At 43.6% G+C, this 23,140-nt stretch overlaps 1 protein-coding gene across 1 annotated transcript in view; it reads left to right on the forward strand.

The window, feature by feature from the left end:
• The window catches only part of LOC137659716 (putative leucine-rich repeat-containing protein DDB_G0290503), a 92,608-nt gene extending 71,220 nt beyond the window's left edge, over positions 1–21,388 (forward strand). The window contains exons 6-11 of the mRNA XM_068394536.1: positions 9,184–9,347; positions 11,263–11,440; positions 12,484–12,558; positions 20,064–20,180; positions 21,090–21,284; positions 21,368–21,388. Coding sequence (XP_068250637.1) covers positions 9,184–9,347; positions 11,263–11,440; positions 12,484–12,558; positions 20,064–20,180; positions 21,090–21,284; positions 21,368–21,388 — 750 coding nt within the window. The remainder of the gene's footprint in view (positions 1–9,183; positions 9,348–11,262; positions 11,441–12,483; positions 12,559–20,063; positions 20,181–21,089; positions 21,285–21,367) is intronic.
• The last annotated feature ends 1,752 nt before the right edge of the window (positions 21,389–23,140 follow it).

Consider the following 23,140-nt stretch of genomic DNA (forward strand, 5'->3'; position numbering starts at 1 on the left):
GCACAATCAACGTCGCGCGGAGTGTTCACGCGCGTGCGACCAACTTGGCGCACACGAGCAACTCTCCACATGCGACCATCTAGGCGCGCGCAATCAGCTCTATGTTGAAGCACGCAAGCAAGTCTATGGTGGCCACCTTAGGTCCCGCGGCCATCTTGGCGCGTGCGGCTATCTTGACCTGAGCAGTCAACACTATGTTAAACTCTCGGGCGCCCCCATCCCAACGGGAGTTAGAGATGAGGTTCCTAGCCGCGCGAGGTCTGACAGAGCATGCAATCGTGATTTGCGATATCCCCCCCCCCTGACACAGCTCTTCCTTGCGATATGTCACGCGACAGAACAGCGCCGCTCGACGCTCTCCAAGAGCCGGCTCTTGACGTTCTTACATCTCAGTCAAGAGAAGGTTCTCGCGGTTTACATCCTCGCTTATCCAAACCCGCCTCTCTTCGGTGGCTATCTCGTCCTCGGATGAATTACCGTTCAACCTTTTTGGTGGCAGGGGGTAACCCTCCTTTAAGGAGAGACACCCATCAATCTCTTCAGTCTCATAGGCCTCCATCACCGCCGAGACAGCAGTCGCCCACTCGACTACACCCAGATCCTATCCCTAAAGGTAAGCCTGTGCCGATCTTGCCTGCCGGGAAGCCTCCCTAAGGCAAGAGTATTGAGAAACTTGCCGAGATTCCTAAACCTTGAGGGATACCTGCTGCCTAGGGGTTTCTGTCTTCCTACAGGTAACTATGACATAGTTCCTTTGGGTTCTGATCATGCTTTTTGTCGCAACATGACACGATTCCTGAAGATTCCATCAGGAATCAGCGACAGAGTTCCTGTGGGTTCTCGTCACAACGATCCCTTAGGGTAGCTCGAAATAGATTCACGATCTCTTAGGGGCGTGGGAAAGGAATTCTCTAAATAAATTCAGAACTTCTGGGTTCTTGTCGTGCTGAATCTTTCGATTCCCGCCATTCAGAGTTTGTTTGATAACTCTATGGTCGACCTCACCCCACGGGATGGGGGATGGATCTTCCAGCGTAGCGCAACTTGTCACGTCACTCTATACTCCCAGCTGATCACTATGTAAGCTAGGCTACCACCGTCATCTTCCCTCTACCCTCCCACTACCCTCCCACTTCGAGTGGTTGGGTTACCAGCCGGTTTGTGATATTTTCTCGTCATCGAGAAACCCTCAACTGCTGAGACGGAAATTAGCGGAGAACGAAAAATTCTTTTCATTCCAATTCATTTCCCCTGGCAGGCCTTGCCTGAATTAGACAGTAGTTTTCTCGCTAGCGAGAAAGCGTTCGATGGCAACTCCTTCGGGTAAGCGGTCGATGGCAATCTATGTCTGGTCTTGTCAAACCAAACCCCCACATACGAGACTTCACCCTTTTCGGGAGAATCTCGTACCTGAGAAGTTTTACAGAACTTCAACGGGGTATTGTTAAAACTTCATATAGGCCGTAAGCCTTCCCGCAGCCTGCGCTCTATCCAAGACAAAACTGTGAGTTTATTGTCATAAACTCGAGTTCTACCGTTTGATTAAGTCAGGTGCTCCCATCATTGTACCTTGGGTACAATGACTTATCGTTTTACACGATAGGCTTCTGAGACTTTTTATTCTACCCTTACAGGGTTATTGTCTCGAACAATTAGTCCCGAAGGAACAGTGTTAGCTTACGTTTTAGAACAATAGCAACAGCGTGGGCAACTTTTCATTACGTTTACGAACGTTTTAAACCCCGCCCACAGGGAACCAGACATCCTTGTCTGTGTTGAAACGCTGGCTAGCCCCTCCCATAAAGAGGAGGGGCAAACCAAAGGAGAAATGATCGCTTCTATAACTGTATATAGTAATACCTTGAGGTATGAGTTTAATCCGTTCCGGGACCGAGGTCGTATTTCAATTTGCTCGTATCTCAGATAAATTTTTCCCATATAAAATAACAAAAAACAAATTAATCCGTTCCCACTCTCTGAAAAAAACCCTAAAAACAGTATATTACAGAGGAAAAACATGGTTTTAATGGTTGTAATCAACATCCTACGCTAACAAAATAACAAATAGCTATGAACTGGTTATGAAATGTAACATTATTATGGAGTTCTTACCTTCGAGACAGACAGTAGCGGCTAACGGCAGTGTGTGCGGAGGAGGAGGAGGGAGAGAGGACCGGGAGGAGAGAGACTTGACTGCAATACGTTCGGTACGCAACACTTTTGTAACACTACGTAACATAACCCTAACTTTAAATTCTACTTAAATGAAATTCAACTTTAAATTTAACTTAAATGAAATTAGCTTACTGTATTCACACCTAAAAATAAAATGTTAATCGTATGTTACACTAAACTCAATTCTACATTTTGTTTTCATTTTTTTACTTTCCTTCTTCCTGCTTGGCTCTTTTTGCCTCGCTTTCACCCGCACTTTTTGACGGCCTTTTTAAAAGGAACCTATCTAGGGATGTTTGCTTTTGTCTCCCCTTCAAAATGTTGCGAAAATGACGCACGCAAGTGTCGTCATACAAGGCTAACGCATGACCACTCGCCAACATGTCTGGGGGCCTCTTTTCCATAAAATTAGAAAACTCCTGCTACTTCGCTAACATGTCTTTTATTTCTGCCGTAGAAAGGCTGCCCTCATCTCCCACCTCCACCTTGCTACTGAGCTTCTGCAGCACCTCCGAATGTTGCATCTCCTGTAGCTCGATCAATTCCTGTTGTGAACTCTTCCTGATGCTCCTCGACAAGGTCGCTCGCGTCTTCCTTGTCTACCTCCAGCCCCATGAACTTTCCAAGAGACATGATTTCATCCATCACAACAGGTTCGGGGTCATCAAGGTCTATCGTATCGAACCCTTCAAAGTCCCTCTCAGCGACGGAAGCTGGCCACAATTTCTTCTATGCTGAATTAAGAGTTCGTCTTGTGACACCCTGCCATGCATCGTCAATAATTTTCAAACAATGTGCGATGTTGAAATGTTCCTTCCAAAATTCGCGAATGGTGAGATGGGTGTTATCTGTGATATCGAAGCATTTCTTGAAAAAATGCTTCGTGTACAGTTTCTTGAAGTTAGAAATAACTTGTTGGTCCATGGGCTGGAAGAGTGGCATGGTGTTGGGCTGGAGATAAAGGACCTTGATGGAGCTGAATTCATCAAGAAAGTCCTCTTCGAGACCAGAAGGGTGACCAGGGGCATTGTCGAGGACCAAGAGACAAATTATTGGCAGGTTTATCTCGCCCAAAACTTTTTTGACTGGCGGACCAGAGCACAGATTAACCCATTCTGTAAAGAAATGCCGGGTAACCCAAGTCTTAGCATTAGCGCGCCACATCACTTGCAGTTTTTCTTTCAAGATCCTTTGGCTCTTGAAAGCACGGGGTTTTCAGAGTGGTACACCAGCAGTGGCTTGACCTTACAGTCACCACTGGCATTGGAACACAAGGCTAGAGTTAACCGGTCCCTCATGGGTTTATGGCCTGGTAGTCTCTTCTCCTCTGATGTGATGAAAGTCCTCCTGGGCATCTTCTTCCAAAAAAGGCCAGTTTCATCGCAGTTGAAGACTTGTTGGGGGATGTAGCCATGTTGGGCAATAACCGAGGCAAAGGTTTTGACGAAGTCCACCGCGGCTTTTGCGTCGGAACTTGCTGCTTCTCCATGCCTCACAACCAAGTGTATCCCAGTCCGTTCCTTGAAATTATCCAGCCAGCCACGACTGGCTTTGAAGGTTTCCGCTGGCGTCGAATTCTCCCGTTTCTCAGCTGCTTGCTTCCCTTTCAAGTCATCATAGATTCTACTGGCCTTCTCAGATATGATCGTCTCGGTCACGCTATCTCCCGCCAACTGTTTCTCCTTTATCCAGATCAAAAGAAGCCTCTCCATCTCGTAGTGAATATCACTACGCCGCTTGGAAAAGATGGTTACTCCTTTGGAAGGCTTGGCGCTCTTTATAGCATCCTTCTGCTTGAGGATGGTACATATAATCAATGTACTCCTCTCGTAATGGCGCACCAGCTCAGTCACTCTTACGTCACTCATGTTTTGCGATTATTTCATGCTTCATCTCGATTTTCATCATAAGCTTTTTGTTTTCACTACCCTTCTTTGCACTCGTTTGCTTTGGACCCATTGTTTATTTAATTAATTATGCACTGATTCACGCAAAAAACACGTAAAAAAAACAAAACAATATGGCCTATGCTCGGAGATAACTTTACGCGACGAAGATCCGACGGGAAAGACCGAGCGATGCTGTCCTCATGAGCACCCTCTCACACACGCGGCCACCTGGCGGCCGCATAGGGAACTACTGTACCTTGTATCAAATTTTTCCTTGTATCTCAGGATAGAAATTTTCTTCGAACTCTCCTCATATCTCAATTTTCTTGTATGTTGGGACGCTCTTATCTCAAGGTATTACTGTATTTTGTTTGAGAACGTGCGCTCTCATTCAAAAAATTATTACAGCTAGTCGGCGATAAAAAATTCCTGGGGCATTAATGTTGCAATTCGTCGCATATGCAATATTCCCGCAACCGGATTCGTTGCAAACGTTTCGTGGAGGCAGAGATTACGCATGCCTTAGCGCAGATGGACAAGTACATATGCGTGTAAGCCAGTTTTCTGCCAATAAGGGCTATATACATCTTGCAATTAGAATTCCGTTCTATTAAGTTGTATAGCTATATCCCTTACTGAAACCAGGTTATTCAGTACATTACTTGGCTACTTTCCTGTAACCAGACATTCGGCATTTACGTTCTGCCTTCTTATAGGCACTTTTTTCTTTTTCCCGATCGGAAGTCATAGTTTCCTACAATGACTCTGACCGGAAACTTCTAATAAGCATATCTGTCCCCTAGTAGGGAACATTCAATACAAATGCTATTTTACCGATCAGAGACGGAGAAGTACGAACGTTTTCGTCCTAAGAAGGAGGAATCTCCCAACTGAGTTCCGGACACGACTTTTAAGAGTAGCTACACATGTATGCTTGTCACGCTCACAGTTCGGTATTACTACTCCGTAGTAGACTTATGCTTATTACCCATCCAACAATAGATTGAAGATACGTTTCAATCTCTTCTTGGGGTTGGTTGGATGCTTTCGCTAATTACTGTCCAGTCTCCTGTGCTGAAGGTGATCTCTATGGAAATTTACGCTTATAACATAAGTTGTACTGATTAAGTGGTTTACCGTTGGGTATCGGTCTTATTCGGCCAACCACACCAGATTGGCAGCAGTTGATGGGTGGACAGGCTCCTCCCCTTCATTGCAAGAACGTGCAAATAGTTGCACGTCTCACATCACCTCGAGATGTGATTATTGCTATGCAATCTCTCCCCCCCATGCTGGATGAACCGCGGATGGTGGGTGGCAGACGAGCGCTTCTGCAAAGAGACTTATCTTCTCGTCTTCCCTCTGGATCTGATGCTCTCTTTAATGCATCAAAAGAGGGGGGGGGGTTGGGGGGGGGTTGGGGGTGGGCATATGCCGCACCATTCCTTCCTTGTCCGTTGGCCTGATTCAGAAAGGTACCAGCATTCACCTCTCTTAGAGAATCATCTAGCAGTAGGAAGCCTCAGATTGACAGAGGACAGCTAGTTGCCCCCATCCACTCGCGTCATTCCTGGTACAGGAATGTGCTTGTAGATAATCTAAACAGACCACTCAGATAGTGGGCTCCTAGCATCTTTGAATTATCTGGTATCTAACAAAGTCTTAACTTTGTGAGGTCCCCGATTGTGGTCATAATCACAATGGCCCTGAACTTCAGGCTCCCGCTCGACCGTTCACCAGGCCCTTGAACAAGATGTATTAAAAGATCGGTGGGGCAGCTTAGATGTGTACGCTTAATCCCCTATTTGCTCTGGTGAGAAAGTCCTCAGCCAAGTCGGGATAAGCAAGATCCTATCAATGACTCCAATAGCTTTGCTATGGCATCCCGCAGAATGGTTCCCAGACCTTGTGCAGCTCCCGATGGAGTTCCGAGGAATCTTCCTCCACGACACGATCTTCCAAGCAGCCACATGCTAATATATTCCAAAGCCATAGCTTTCGGTCCTTTGTGACTGATGCCGTGGCAGGGGATTCTCTGCCATTGATGCCTTTACTCATACAAAGTTTGAGATAACTTGTCCCCCGTCGGATCCCAACCTCCTCCTGGGAACACGGTTTGGGTCCTTCAGTCCCTCAAGGCCCCTCTCTACAAACCTTTATGCCAGGCAGCAGATCGCTTCCTTACATGGAAGACGGTGCATCCCATTTCGGATAGTCTTCGTTCGGTAACCAAAGACCCATCAACTGGGGTTTTACCCGGTGAGGAATCTGTGGTGTTACCTTAAAAGAACGACGCCAGCTCGCCTCCGTGTGTCGGCACTGTTGACCAGCACGGGGAAGGTCAAGAGGAGGATCACAAGGATTTCCTTCCCCTATGACATTGGAAGGCTATTGAGGTTGCTCTCAGTCTAGATCCTCCTCCATCCTAAGACCCAGAGCTCGTAACGTCAGTGGCATTGCTATGTCCCTGGCTTTCAAGAAACTACTTTGTGGCACAGATACTGTAAGTGGGCATGTGGAAACGTCAATCGACCTTCACGGCCCACTACCTGCAAAGACATAACCCACAGGAACATGGAGGCCTTTTCCATCGGTCCTGTGGTGGTCGCACAACAAATAGTCTAAATATCTCAGGCTCCTTGATGGACAAGCAGGAGAGGGTTGAGGGCTGAGGCTACCCGCATTCGTCTGGGGTGAATGAATAAGAATGACTGGCTCCTTTCTTCCTTTCACCTTCTACCCTCTGGGGGAAAACAGCTCCGCAAGCCTCAGCATAGCTGACCTCACCTCACTGCAGGTAAGACTCATTTCCCTTGTGCCTCTTAAGTATAGAATAATACTTTGTTACATCCCAAAACCTTTTTGAGGGAGGGTATTTGGTAAGTCTTAAGAACAATAGGTTTTGTACTCGAGTTCCCATGTTGAAGACAATCCACACTGTTAGTTCCACTTGCACACGAGCTTCTACAGACCGCTATCCGTGCATTACCTCATATCGACACTTTATTTTAGCGAGGGTTGGGTTCCTTCTACAATCGATTACAGATCGAAATAGAGAGGAGCCCGGGTCATGACCAAGACCAGTTGGTGAGAACTTCCTCCCTCCTAAGAGTAAGTCACCCTATAAATAGCGGAGGGTTTGTATCTACGTCGGAACAAATAACAAATTTTTAAGTAATTTGTATTTTTCCTAGTATACAAACCTGGAGCTATTTATACAAATTCCCCCGTCACCCTGTCCCTTGAGAAGTCCTGCCATAAAGCAAAGTGGTTTCTCAGCTGAGAGGTGTGAGTGAGCGGGGTAGCCAGTCTACCCCACCTCACCTCCCACCCGCTAACTAGCGGATGGGGTAGTAATCCCTCACTAAAATTATCATGGCTCGTCTTTCAGCTACACCGAAAGTATACCCTATAAATAGCTCCAGCTTTGTATACTAGGAAAAATACAAATTACTTACAAATTTGTTATATTTAAGAGGAATTCCATAATAATGCAGGACTCCACAAAATTGGCCGGTGCACATTAAAGGCTTTTTGATAGTCCACAAATGCCATTGAGGGGATTTCTATATTCTATGCATTGAAAATTTGGTCAGTGCAATTTCTACATTTTTTAAATCCTGCTTGTTCATCTTTCAGCTTTTCATCAATCTTTCTCTTTATTCTCTTTAGATTAAGCATACTATATATTTTCATAACTGATGTACGGTAAGTGTTATGCCTCTGTAATTATTGCAATCAGTCGGCTCTCTTTTTTTTTTTTTTTTTTTTTTTTCTTTCTTTTTTGCTATTTTCACTAACACTCCTAACTCCCATTCATCAGGTTTTGCCCCTTTATGCCACATTCTACAAAATGATCTTGTATTCTGGGAGTCACTTAATTGTCGGCCAGTATCATCTCAGCAGTTATTCCATCTTATCCTCGAGCATTCCATCTCTTTAGTTTTTTTAGGATAGCTTCGACTTAAACCACACTGAATTCATTCATGGGAACATCAAGGTCTTCATCAGCTTCAGGTATATCAATCAAATTATTCCCTTCATATCTCCTATTCTTAACCTCACTAAAGTGTTCCATCCGACGTTGTCTTTCTTCATCTTCTGTTGCTATAACAGAGCCATCTCTCTTTTTGATGGGTATATGCTTCTTCTTTGCTCCAGTCGAGATTTCATTAATAATTCTATGAGCAATTCTTACACTATAGCCACTTCCTGAATTCATAGCTTTGTCAGCCTCATCTGGTTTTCTGTCTAAATAGTCTCTCCAGTCATTCCTGACTTTTCTTTTGACCTCACTATCAATACTGGAATACATAACACTTTCCAAAGCCGTAGCTTTTGGTCCTTTGTGACTGATGTCGTGGCAGGGGATTCTCTGCCATTGATGCCTTTACTCATACAAAGTTTGAGATAACTTGTCCCCCATCGGATCCCAACCTCCTCCTGGGAACACGGTTTGGGTCCTTCAATCCCTGAAAGCCCGTCTATACGAACCTTTATGCCAGGCTGCAGATCGCTTCCTTACATGGAAGACGGTGCATCCGGATAGAGTGTCTTCGTTCGGTAACCAAAGACCCATCAACTAGGGTTTTACCCAATGAGGAATCTTTGGTGTTACCTTAAAAGAACGACACCAGCTCGCTGTCTTTGTCTCCTTTTTATAGTATCCCAAGTATCATTCGATATGAACGTCTTCTCCTTGTAACTGCGTCTCCTAAGACATGACTACCAACTGACTGATGTATGTGGAATTTGAAGGGAAGAAATTTTGTATCAATAAATCATCCCCCAATATATATTGTTACATGTACAGTAAGTCTATCAGGTGGAGGTGATTGAGAAAGAGATGGAAAAGGTTTCATTAACAATATTTTAATTGCTTTCTCAATGATTTGGTAAAAGGATTTTTGGTTTGTTAATTTGTTTGGCCCATTATCTTTTATCAGGATTTTCTCAAGTTTTATAATTTACTGGATTACTGCATGAAGGCTTAGTTTAAGATTGTTGCAAACTTTCTTAGAGGTATTTTAGCACTGTATTACAGTACATTATGTAGAAATTAGTAGTATATTAATGACCGGGTTATGTGATTCTAAGGAAGTTATTTTTTTTATTTCAGAATAATGAACAGCTAAAAACAGCAATTGCTGAAGTTGTCAGGGATCTGACCAGCCAATCAAAGGAAAATGAACTTGCTATGCTTGAAGAGCAGAGAAATATTACAAAAAAGGAGGTTCATAGAGAGCTGAAGAAGTTTCGTGAGATATATAGTGACATGAAGAAGTAAGTTGTGGTGTTTTATTGCAATGAATAAAAATATTTAAAAGCACAATGGTTCCTTTAACAATTCTGATTATCTCTGTCTCTGTCTTTGCATGAGCTAAAACTAAAATAGCATTATTTTGGCATCTTCACACTGAAAATTTTGCTCTGGTTTTACTGACCAAACTGTATAGGCCTATTTGTAAAACAAGTTTCTAGGAAAAATTTAGAGGAAAATTAATTGTATAGTTTTCTAAATTTTAAGAAAACCGGGGGAAATCTTAAAGACTGTGTGGTGCTATTCATCTCCTAATTCACTTTATAATAACTTGCATTCATTCACATCAGTCAGCTCTACACTCTCAGCAAGTATTTTGATTCAGAAACACATTCTAGAGGTGGAAATGCTGTTACAGATCTAAATACTGACCAAGACAAGGCTGGTGATTTAACCACTAAAGTTTTTGTTGTCTTCCAAATCGGGTATCGTGCAGTATGCACTACTGGAATAGAGAAAATCAGTTTTGGAAATAATGGTTGAAGATGGTGCATAGGCTATGCCTTCTAAGCTTTGAGGAAAGTTAAAGTTGGTGTAGAAAAAACAGATTTGATTTGATTTTTATAAAATTTGATAATTAGGGTTAGTACCAAATACTGGTAGACGAGAATGACCATGAATGGAAGGTAAATAATTTGTTGTTTGCGGATGATACTGTACTGGTTTTGGACGCAGAAGAGAAGCTTGGCCGATTAGTGACAGAATTTGGAAGGGTGTGTGAGAGAAGGAAGTTGAGAGTTAATGTGGGTAAGAGTAAGGTTATGAGATGTATGAGAAGGGAAGGTGGTGCGAGGTTGACTGTCATGTTGAATGGAGAGTTACTTGAGGAGGTGGATCAGTTTAAGTACCTGGGGTCTGTTGTTGCAGCAAATGGTGGAGTGGAAGCAGATGTACGTTAGAGAGTGAATGAAGGTTGCAAAGTGTTGGGGGCAGTTAAGGGAGTAGTAAGCAATAGAGGGTTGGGCATGAATGTAAAGAGAGTTCTGTATGAGAAAGTGGTTGTACCAACTATGATGTATGGATCGGTGTTGTGGGTAATGAAAGTGACGGAGAGACAGAAATTGAACGTGTTTGAGATTAAGTGTCTAAGGAGTATGGCTGGTGTATCTCAAGTAGATAGGGTTAAGAACGAAGTAGTGAGGGTGAGAACGGGTGTAAGAAATGAGTTAGCAGCTAGAGTGGATATGAATGTGTTGAGGTGGTTTGGCCATGTTGAGAGAATGGAAAATGGCTGTCTGCTAAAGAAGGTGATGAATGCAAGAGTTGATGGGAGAAGTACTAGAGGAAGGCCAAGGTTTGGGTGGATGGATGGAGTGAAGGAAGCTCTGGGTGATGGGAGGGTAGATGTGAGAGAGACAAGAGAGCGTGCTAGAAATAGGAATGAATGGCGAGCGACTGTGACGCAGTTCCGGTAGGCTCTGCTGCTTCCTCCGGTGCCTTGGTTGACCATATAGGTAGCGGCAGTAGGGGATTTAGCGTTATGAAGCTTCATCTGTGGTGGATAACGGGGGAGGGTGGGCTGCGGCACCCTAGCAGTACCAGCTGAACTCGATTGAGTCCCTTGTCAGGCTGGGAGGAACGTAGAGAGGAGAGGTCCCCTTTTTTGTTTCATTTGTTAGATGTCGGCTACCCCCCAAAATTGAGGGAAATGGCTTGGTATATGTATGTACCAAATACAAGGATTGCATTGTTATGCAGATAAAGCCTACCTAACTACATTATCAAGTTGATAGTGAAGGAAAGATTTAAGCTCAAGGAAAAGGTAGGAGCCCCCAAATAGGCAACTGCAGGTGTGAAAATGAAATTAATAAAAGTAAAATGTAGGGAGATAGATAGTTATTAAATTATGTCTCAAAATTTAATGTATTTTATTTTCAGTCACCTGGAAAAATCCTTGGATGAGAGAATGTCCTCAATTAATGAAGATGTTACCAAATTGTATGGAAAGGTTTCTGACCACAAGAAAGCCCTGCAATCTGTCACCTCAGAAATAAAGTCTCTGATAAATGAAAAACAATCTGACATAGATAAACATTTAGAAGAATCATTAAAAGAGGTAATATTATTTTAATTTGACCTATAGGATGTATGTACAGTATATCATGGTCTCATATTCTTTATAGTAGTCATTTATTGTATTTTTTTTTTTTATGTAGTAAAGCCATTTAGAGCCATTAAGAATGATAAGGTTCTTGAGGGCTGGATATTTGACACTCATTAGCAATAGACATTGTCAAGACTAGTTAGAGTGCATACATCTGACAGGGTTTATCATTAGGAAAAGTTAACTCATTGACATTTTAAAAATTTTCGGAACTTTTGTTTTTTAAAGAGCAGTCTTATTAGATTATATTTTTTGATTGATAGACTGTACCTTTCACGTGATGTGACAGAGTTTGTTTCTAGTGCGAAGTAAACTTTGTTAATTGTCCTTATGATCCCCAGTAATGAGGAAAATTACTGATCGCTAAAAATCCATACAATACTTATACAGTATATGATATATGCTAAAGTTTATTCAATCAATTTACAAAAAATGCTAAAGCTAGTTTTCCCAAAACGTTTTCCCAAAATTTGGAATTTTTAGAGAAAAATTTTATCTACTTTTTTTTTTAATATTGACCAATTTTTTCCAAACATAAAAGGTAATTTTATTTCCTAGAGTCTTTAAGAGATGGAAAACATCCAAATGAAAACTACAGTAGTCACAATTGAAATGATCTTCTATACATTCATAAAATAATACATATAGAAAAATCAGAATGCTTTGAAAATCTTCCAAAAGTTTTCTTTAATAGATTACCTTTCGAATACATTTTACTAGAAAGAAATTGGTCGTGGTCGAGAAACAAAAAAGTAAATTAGTATTTAAAGTAACCCCGAAAAAACATTGTTTTAATGGAGTCAAGTCGTGCTCCCTATACGTGCCAATGGTTGAGGAAAATTTTTACAATACTGATGATTATTGCTTGAATATTTTTCTTTAACAGTTAAGGTAAGATCGATTGTCAATGTGAGTCACTCTTCTTCATGAACTTGGAAGGAATGGTTTTGGAACATTTTATATGTTAATAAAAAACCTTATTTAATTGCCACCAGGTGCTTTCTTTGCTAAATAGCATTGTCAACAAGGTGACTGGTTTGCCTGAGAAGATTCATGTTGAAGTATGTCAGGTGAGTAACACTAAATTTTTTTTATACTTTTATGCATCATGTAGTATTTTCAGTACGTACCATAATTTCACTTGAATCTCTTTTGTACAATACCTGTCATAAATGACCCTGAGAATTTAGATTAGGATTGTGTATAGTCTTTTAAATGGGGTATAACTAGTAAATTTATCTTTGTAATGGAAAATGAAGATGCAACCTAGACCTTTTGATGGGATAGTACGTAGTTGAAGCTCCAGTTGTTGTTGGTTAGATTTCACTGCCAACATGACGTTATCATGACTTCATTATAATGGAAAATGAAGATGCAACCTGGACTTTTTGATGGGATAGTACGTAGTTGAAGCTCCAGTTAGTGTTGGTTAGATTTCACTGCCAACATGACGTTATCATGATTTCATTGTAATGGAAAATGAAGATGCAACCTAGACCTTTTGATGGGATAGTACGTAGTTGAAGCTCCAGTTAGTGTTGGTTAGATTTCACTGCCAACATGACGTTATCATGACTTCATTGTAATGGAAAATGAAGATGCAACCTAGACCTTTTGATGGGATAGTATGTAGTTGAAGCTCCAGTTAGAGTTGGTTAGATTTCACTGCCAACATGACGTTATCATGACTTCATTGTAATGGAAAATGAAGATGCAACCTAGACCTTTTGATGGGATAGTACGTAGTTGAAGCTCCAGTTAGTGTTGGTTAGATTTCACTGCCAACATGACGTTATCATGACTTCATTGTAATGGAAAATGAAGATGCAACCTAGACCTTTTGATGGGATAGTACGTAGTTGAAGCTCCAGTTAGTGTTGGTTAGATTTCACTGCCAACATGACGTTATCATGATTTCATTGTAATGGAAAATGAAGATGCAACCTAGACCTTTTGATGGGATAGTACGTAGTTGAAGCTCCAGTTATTGTTGGTTAGATTTCACTGCCAACATGACGTTATCATGATTTTGAGCTAGAAGTGTGGTGAATAGGCTGAATCATGAGAAGGCTCTGGACAGGGAGCTTGAACATTTGTGTAATGGTGTGTGCCTGGCCTTTACTGCTCATTTTTTTTTAAAAGCAATGAGTATAAGATCAATTTAGCAAAATTATAAGTTTTAGAAATTATTTTGATATACAGTATGTTAACAAGAATCAGAAAGATGATAGGCAGCTAGAATGATCATGGAAAAGCTTCAAACCTTGGAATAACTTAGGGTGGACGTTTTCTCCACCAAAGTACATGCATTAGGCCGGCACCATTATCCCTTATTTTTCAATATTAATCTTACCCGATGATCATGTAGCTGTCAACTCCGTTGCCCGACAGAAATCTACGGTCGGGATACGCCAGCGATCGCTATACAGGTGGGGGTGTACTCACCAGCGCCATCTGTGGTCAGGTACTCCAGTACTTCTTGTCAACAAGACCTCAATTTTTCCTCTGTCGTGCCACCGGCAAGACCTACATGGATACGCTGTTGATTTTGGAGTCTTTTGTTCACGATTTGGTGAAGTATTTGCTCTGAAATTTAGCCTTCGCTGTACAGGAAGCTTTAGCCTTAGCTTAGCAAGCTTTTGGTATTAATTTGATTCATTGGTTAACGATCTTTGCTTTACTTTGGAATTCCCCCTTTGACTACTTCTAAAATTCAAGATGTCTGACCATTCCCAAGTTCCTAAATACAGGCGATGTAGTGTTAGGACTTGTAATAGGCGTCTTCCGAAGGCCTCTGTTGATCCTCACACCGTATGTTCCAATTGTAAGGGAAAATCCTGTCAATTGGAAGATCGATGTGGGGAATGTGCTGGGCTTTCGGAATTCGATTTTAATGAATTCCTCAGATATACTCGTAGGTTAGAGAAGGAGAGAGATAGGAGGAGTTCTTCTCGCTCTTTGGATATTTCCTCTCCCCATGCCCCTCAACCTTTTCCTTCCCCTGTGGTGGTGACCCCCGAACCTGCTACGAGTGCTCAGCCTGCAATGGCTGATATGTTGCGTGCCATTCAGGCTCTCGGTGATAAGGTGGAGTCGTTGGTTAGTGACCGCAATCAGCTCTTGGCAGATGTCAGAGAGCTGAAAGCGAAGAGTGCAGTGGGAAGTGTTAGTGCTAGTGCTGTGCATAGTGTCAGTGTCAGTGTTGCGCATGAGGATACATCTGTGCGTGCCAGTCGTCCTCCCAGTCCGGGACCTCTTGCAAGCTCCCAAGCCTAGGGGAGAAGCAATGTCGAAGGACCAAAGGGTTCGGCAGGCCTTGATTGGCGCACAGATGTATCCTCAGTGGTTGCGGACGTATCTGCTAAGGATCGTCCCTTCCACTCCCAGACGAATGAGCCCTTACATTCCTCGTCTGTGGAAGAGGTTTCCAGGAGGAAACGGTGGACAAAGGTCTCACGACCGCTCAAACGTAAGGTCCCTTCCGAGCTAGTCCAACGGCCCAGGTGTAGCCACTGGGTCAGTTCGGACTCGCCGCAGTCATCTGATGACTGCACACCTCCCAAGAGAGGTAGAGTGGTCCCTCAACAGGCCTCTGCTCCAACCACAGTAGACCCTAAGTGGTCCATGCTGCAGACTATGCAGTCTCAGCTTGCGGCTTTTATGCAGGAGTATCAGGCAGAGAAGGTTAACACCCCTCCTCCTGTGAGAGCTCCTCCACCGTTGCGCAGGCCTCACTGCCAGACGCATGTTCGTGCTGCACCTTCTGCTTACATGCGTGAGCTGCCGCATCGGGAGTTGCCGGGTTCCAGCACTATGCGGCATTCTCCTCAGCCCATGCAGCATGCTCTGCAGACCTTACAGCATGCTCCGCATACCATGCAGCATGAGCCGCATTCCATGCAGCATGAGCCTCATACCATGCAGCATGAGCCTCATCCCATGCAGCATGAGCCGCATGCCATGCAGCATGAGCCGCATACCATGCAGCATGAGCCGCATCCCATGCAGCATGAGCCGCATGCCATGCAGCATGAGCCGCATGCCTTACAGCATGCTCTGCATACCACACCGCATGCTCCTCAGCCCACCGCAGACCCTCCCTCACACCGGCCCTCTGCTTTTGTTGTTGCCAGCTCACAGTCTGTCCAGCAGAGGCATGATGATGGATCCGCAGGTACGCATGCACCCGTTCTGCAGGATTCAGCCGTTCAGCTTGCTGCTCTGCCTTTGCCTCTTACAACTCAACTGTCGGGTGAGGAGGTTTCTGAGGATGAAGCTGCTCATCTAGATGATCCTCATTCTGATGTTGAAGGACACAAGTCTTCGCCACCCTCCTTAGACTTCCGCAAAGTCCTTGCTTTGTTCAGAGAGTTGTACCCTGAACACTTTGTGTCTGCAACCCCTCGTTCTCCTCCCTCCGAGTTTGCTCTGGGCATGCAGTCTACTGCGCCTGCCTTCACCAAGCTTGTTCTCGCCAGATCATCAAGGAGAGCTTTGAGGGTTATGGGGGATTGGTTGCAGTCCAAGAAGCAACTGGGAAGGACCTCTTTTGTGTTTCCTCCTCCCAAGCTGGCTTCTAAGTCGGGCGTCTGGTATGCCACGGGAGAGGAACCTGGCTTGGGGGTTCCTGCCTCTGCCCAGGCCGACTTCTCAAGTCTGGTTGACTCTCCCCGCAGGTTGGCTATGAGACGTTCGAAGATCTGCTGGTCCTCTTCAGATCTTGATCACATGTTAAAGGGAGTCTTTCGTGCCTTCGAGATATTCAACTTCCTCGATTGGTGTCTGGGGGCCTTAAGCAGGAAGACTGCCCCTTCTGACAAGGACTCAGCCATGCTGATCATGTCCAGCATGGACAAGGCAATACGGGATGGGTCTGGCGAGCTTGCGGCTTCTTATGTATCAGGGGTCCTCAAGAAAAGAGAACATCTGTGCTCCTTCTTATCTGCTGGTATCACCCCTTGCCAGAGGTCAGAGTTGCTGTTTGCTCCTCTTTCCAAGTGTCTGTTTCCGGAGGAGTTAATTAAGGGGATGGCTGCCTCTCTTCTCCAGAAGGATACGCATGACCTCATGGCTTCTTCTGCACGTAAGGCTAAGACCTTACCTTCCGTGACTAAACCTTACCGCCCCCTAGCAGTTGATTCACCTGCTTCCAGGTTCATCCCGCCCTTTCGTGGCAGAACCTCCAGCAGAGGAGGTACCCGTGCAGACAGTCACCGTGGCAAGTCCAAGAAGGGTTCCAAGTCCACAAGAGGCAAGTTTTGACTGCCTTCCTCTCCAGACAGCTGTAGGAGCCAGACTCAAGACCTTCTGGCAAGCTTGGGAGAGCAGAGGTGCAGACGCTCAGTCTGTGAAGTGGCTGAGGGAGGGATACAGAATTCCGTTCTGCCGCAATCCCCCTCTAGCTACACCTCCCATCAACCTCTCTCCCAACTACAAGGAGAAGGACAAGAGGCTAGCGTTGCAACAAGAGGTGTCGCTCTTGCTACAAAAGGAGGCAGTGGTCATAGTCCGGGACCATCAATCCCCGGGCTTTTACAACCGTCTCTTCCTGGTAGCCAAGAAGACAGGAGGTTGGAGACCGGTGCTGGACGTCAGTGCGCTCAATGCTTATGTCACCAAGCAGACGTTCACGATGGAGACGACGAAGTCGGTCCTAGCAGCGGTCAGGCAGGAGGACTGGATGGTCTCGTTAGACCTGAAAGACGCATACTTTCACGTCCCCATCCATCCAGACTCCCAACCTTTCCTGAGATTCGTCTATGGAAAGGTTGTGTACCAGTTCCAAGCCCTGTGGTTTGGCCTAAGCACGGCACCTCTTGTGTTTACGCGACTGATGAGGAATATTGCGAAATTCCTTCACTTGGCAGACATCAGAGCCTCCCTCTATTTAGACGACTGGCTTTTAAGAGCTCCCACAAGTCGTCGCTTTCTGGAGAATCTCAGATGGACTATGGATCTGACCAAGGAACTGGGCCTCCTGGTCAATTTAGAGAAGTCCCAGCTCGTCCCATCCCAGACCATTGTTTACCTGGGTATGGAGATTCAGAGTCGAGCTTTTCGGGCTTTTCCGTCGGCCCCAAGGATCAACCAAGCCCTATTGTATTGTTCTCCGATTCCAGACCCGGCAGCAGTTCACGTGGATGCCTTTCTGCTGGATTGGTCCCATCTCGACCTGTATGCATTCCCGCCGTTCAAGATTGTCAACAGGGTACTTCAGAAATTCGCCTCTCACAAAGGGACACGGCTGACGTTGGTTGCTCCCCTATGGCCCGCGAGAGAATGGTTCACAGAGGTACTGCAATGGCTGGTCGACGTTCCCAGGACTCTCCCTCTAAGAGTGGACCTTCTGCGTCAACCTCACGTAAAGTAGGTACACCCAAGCCTCCACGCTCTTCGTCTGACTGCCTTCAGACTATCGAAAGACTCTCAAGAGCTAGAGGCTTTTCGAAGGAGGCAGCCAGAGCGATTGCTAGAGCTAGGAGGACATCCACTCTCAGAGTCTATCAATCTAAATGGGAAGTCTTCCGAAGCTGGTGCAAGGCCAATGCAGTTTCCTCAACCAGTACCACTGTAACCCAGATTGCTGACTTCCTGTTACATCTAAGGAACGTTAGATCCCTATCAGCTCCTACGATCAAGGGTTACAGAAGTATTTTGGCAGCGGTTTTCCGCCACAGAGGCTTGGATCTTTCCTCCAACAAAGATCTGCAGGACATCCTTAGGTCTTTTGAGACCTCTAAGGAACGTCGGTTGTCCACTCCAGGCTGGAATCTAGACGTGGTCCTAAGGTTCCTGATGTCATCTAGATTTGAACCGCTCCAATCAGCCTCTTTCAAGGACCTCACATTAAAAACTCTTTTCCTCGTATGCCTAGCAACAGCTAAGAGAGTAAGTGAGATCCACGCCTTCAGCAGGAACATAGGTTTCACATCGGAAACGGCTACATGTTCCTTGCAGCTCGGTTTTTTGGCTAAAAACGAGCTTCCTTCACGTCCTTGGCCTAAATCGTTCGAGATCCCTAGCCTATCCAACTTGGTGGGTAACGAGCTGGAGAGAGTACTTTGCCCAGTCAGAGCTCTTAGGTACTATCTGAAAAGGTCAAAACCCTTACGAGGACAATCAGAAGCCTTATGGTGTGCTGTTAAGAAGCCTTCGCTACCAATGTCTAAGAACGCAGTTTCTTACTACATCAGGCTTCTGATTAGAGAAGCTCATTCTCATATGAAGGAAGAAGACCTTGCTTTACTGAAGGTAAGGACACATGAAGTGAGAGCTGTGGCTACTTCAGTGGCCTTCAAACAGAACCGTTCTCTGCAGAGTGTTATGGATGCAACCTATTGGAGAAGCAAGTCAGTGTTCGCATCATTCTATCTCAAAGATGTCCAGTCTCTTTACGAGAACTGCTACACCCTGGGACCATTCGTAGCAGCGAGTGCAGTAGTAGATGAGGGCTCAGTCACTACATTCCCATAATCCCATAACCTTTTTAACCTTTCTCTTGATTGCTTTTATTGTTGTTTTTGGGTTGTACGGTCGGCTAAGAAGCCTTCCGCATCCTGGTTGATTTGGCGGGTGGTCAATTCTTTCTTGAGAAGCGCCTAGGTTAGAGGTTGTGATGAGGTCCTTTAGTATGGGTTGCAGCCCTTTATACTTCAGCACCTAAGAGTCGTTCAGCATCCTAAGAGGACCGCTACGCTCAGTAAGGAAGACGTACTTATTAAAGGCAGAGTAATGGTTCAAGTCGACTTCCTTACCAGGTACTTATTTATTTTATATTGTTATTTTGAATAACTAATAAAAATGAAATACGGGATACTTAGCTTCTTTGTTAACATGTATACTGGTCTCCACCCACCACCCTGGGTGTGAATCAGCTACATGATCATCGGGTAAGATTAATATTGAAAAATGTTATTTTCATTAGTAAAATAAATTTTTGAATATACTTACCCGATGATCATGATTTAAAGGACCCGCCCTTCCTCCCCATAGAGAACCAGTGGACCGAGGAGAAAATTGAGGGCTTGTTGACAAGAAGTACTGGAGTACCTGACCACAGATGGCGCTGGTGAGTACACCCCCACCTGTATAGCGATCGCTGGCGTATCCCGACCGTAGATTTCTGTCGGGCAACGGAGTTGACAGCTACATGATCATCGGGTAAGTATATTCAAAAATTTATTTTACTAATGAAAATAACATTTTTCTAGACATCTGAAGGATCTGTAACCTTTGCATGTAACATAACTTATTATAGATTTGGATGCAAATATATATATATATATATATATATATATATATATATATATATATATATATATATATATATATATATATATATATATGTGTGTGTGTGTGTGTTTGTGTGTGTGTGTGTAGCTATATTCATTATGCAACTAAGTTACACTTGAAAAATATTAGAATTGAATACATTATGACTTTGATTTTGTATGTAAAGTTGAAGAAAATTTATTACGGTTTGTACTTATCAAAATATTTCAAAATAAAGTACAGTATGTTATCCTAATTTTATACAGTTTGTCTATTTGCACTGATATATAAGTTTTATTTAAAGGCTGTAAATGATGCAGTACAAAACTTACACATTCCTGGTGGTGTCAGCAGTATTCAAAATGTTAGCCCAAGTGAGCGAATGATGGCACAGCATAGACCCGTAATGCCGTTTTCACAGGTTAGTACAGAAGTAGGGTTATCATTATAATTTTTTTTTTTGGGGGGGGGTGAGTTGAATTTTAGATGATATGGTACTTCTCTCCATGATTTTATTGCAAATTTTGCTAAGAAGTGATTCCATGTGCTTGTGTTTACATTTCTGCCATTTAATTTGTCACGATAAATTTTGCACATGCTCATAATTTAAAAATTCAAAAAAAAGAAATATGAAATTAATTCACGTTCATGATATGATTCCACATATTCCTTAAGTGAAAGTACAGAGTTTATGACACTACCAGAAGTTTTGATTTTCTTGGGTGTTTCATACAACATCAAATCAATAGATTTTTCAGTGTCTGATTCAAGAGACTTATTTATCTCCTGATTATAGTCTCCAGTAAAAAAGTGTACAAAATTTAGTCTATGTCTGCTTCCCACAAAGCATTCTGTACTTGGTGTTGTTAATTATGCTTTTTTTTCTATTTCATTTGAAAGTTATCAGTAGTTGCTCCACCTAGATAATTGCCCTTTCATTTTTTTAGTTGTTGTTATGCTTGGTAAATAAATAGTCAACAATGCAAAACTTGATATTGAAGATACAGTAAATTTAACCTCCTTAATTTCACGTGACTGTTAATTTCTACTTGCAAAAAAAGACTGACATGAGTTGCCACTGACACTTGTTTACCTTGTTTTTATCAGTTTTTCTTATTATTCATAAGGGGACACTATACAGTAGAGCTGGGTGTATTATACTGGATACAATTTTAATTGCTCACTTCATATATCTTGAACTGTTTGCATAATTAGCATTTATATATCTTATGCTTCTGATTACCATTTACATTGTTACTAAATCTATGTAATTTTTAAAAAAAGTAATAACCAATGTCACATTTAAGCATCAAATATTTACTTTTTACAGAGATTTTTGAGGTCACAGGTATCGCCCATAGCCCAGGTGCATCCACAGATATTTCAATCTAACACACCATCACTCGTAAGGAAAACAGACACAGAAAGAGAGAATGAATTTATTACCCCTGTATCTAGTTCTCAGAAGAGATTATCAAATTTGAGGCCTATATCACAAGTTGAAGCCAGTGTTAATTTCCCAGAGGTAGGTTTTCTTGTATGAAGTCCCTATGGGTTGACTTTCCTTTTACTTCATTTGGTTTTAGATTTTACTCCATTTGGTTTTAGAATGTATCAATTGGTAATTAAATTTCATTGTAATGGTGACATTAAAAGAAGTTATAGTGTAAAAATGAAAGATAAATGTGTTCCTACACATATACAAATCTTTGGTTCCTTGATATAGAAAATATAAATGTCTTCAGCTTGTCACAGACTAGCTACTTTTGTCTGCATTCATGAGTACAGACACTGTTGCTGCTGGAACATTTATACCCCGCTTTGACTCTTACTCATCATAGGTCTGCGAATGTATTGTGACTGCAGGCCCTTGCCAATGTTTGTAGGTATCCTGGTGAGCAAGGTCAGGTGCCTGCAACATTAGTAAGCCTGTTGGGAATCCCCATATTATTTGTTCTTTTTGTAGGGGACATAACCATTTGCAATCATCCCCCTATGACAGGTGTAGGTTGTGACATTTTCTGCAGTGGTCTGAGCTTTCCAATAAGAAGAAGGCTAAATGGGATGTTTCTCTATTGGTTTGGGTATGCCCAAGCTCATGGCGAAATGCTTTTATACCTCCATTCTTGTTCTTCCTGGCTCTCAAACCTCTGCTACTCCTGTGGAAACTCCTTAGGATTAGTTCTTTTAGAATTCTTGCGATGGTTTTGAAGAATTTGGCTCTACTTTGGTGTGAGGCTCAGAATTTTTTGTGGTACCTCCCTCTCCCAGCAACAGTTATACATATTATTATTATTATTATTATTATTATTATTATTATTATTATTGTTATTATTATTATTATTCTGAGATTTTGAAGGAGTGGGGTGTGACTGTACTTGAATGGTTGGTGAGATTGTTTAATGTGTGTTTGTTCCGTAACCGAAATACAAACCACGCTATTTACATTGGGTTTACCTTTTAGCGTAGCTGAAATGACGAGCCAATAGTTTTTAACGAGGGTTAATTACCCATGCGCTAGTTAGCAGGGGGTAGGGGAAGGGTAGCTTGCTACCCCTCCCCCCCCCCCCCACACACACACACACCGGTGATTTGCTTCACTTCACTTTTGGCTCCGGCGATGAACAGACATGTTTGTCCATCGTCCTCGTTGACAGCCTTTAATCTTTTTTCTGCTTCTTCTCTACAGCGTGTGTGTGTGTTTGAAGTTGACCACCTTTATTATTGCTATGCGTACGTGCCCTGGAATTGCCGGCCGCCCTTGTGGTACCTTTATGTCGGCCACGGATACGGATCCTCACACCCTTTGCCCGCAGTGTCGAGGCCGACGGTGTGACCAGGAAAATATGTGTAGTGAGTGCAGGGAGTGGTCTGCCTCCCAGTGGGAGAGGTTTGGCCGCCGGCGTAAGAAGAAGTCCAAGAGAGACAGTTCTCCTTCTGGGGTTGCCTTGAAGGAGGAAGGTTCTCGGGACTCTTCTTTCGTCGCCCAAACCTCCTCCGAAGCTCCCCCTCGTTCGGCTCCTAAGGAGAGTCGGCTGAGTGGTAGCGCAGGCCCTAGTTCTGTTTCCCGACCTTGGGTGGGGGAAGAGGGCGTCGCCTCCCATAGCGGGGTGGTTCCCCCTCCTCCTCCGGGGGAGGTTATTGATAATTCACTGTCTAATGATGATCTTTTACAGATTTGGGCTTCCCTGGGGCTTAAGGGCTTGCCCTCCAGGGTTGCCCTGATTGACCTTGTCCAGTTGGGGGCCGCCGTTAAGCAGTCGCCGGTGATAGCAGAGGTAGACCCTCTGTCTATCGTCGACGTCGTGGTGGCAGAGGCCTCCGACGGGGCGGGGCAATCCTCTGCAGGTGCAGTTGAGGATGTTGGTGCTGACAGCTCTC

This window comes from Palaemon carinicauda, chromosome 20 (genome assembly GCF_036898095.1).
Source record: "Palaemon carinicauda isolate YSFRI2023 chromosome 20, ASM3689809v2, whole genome shotgun sequence".
NCBI lineage: Eukaryota > Metazoa > Arthropoda > Malacostraca > Decapoda > Palaemonidae > Palaemon > Palaemon carinicauda.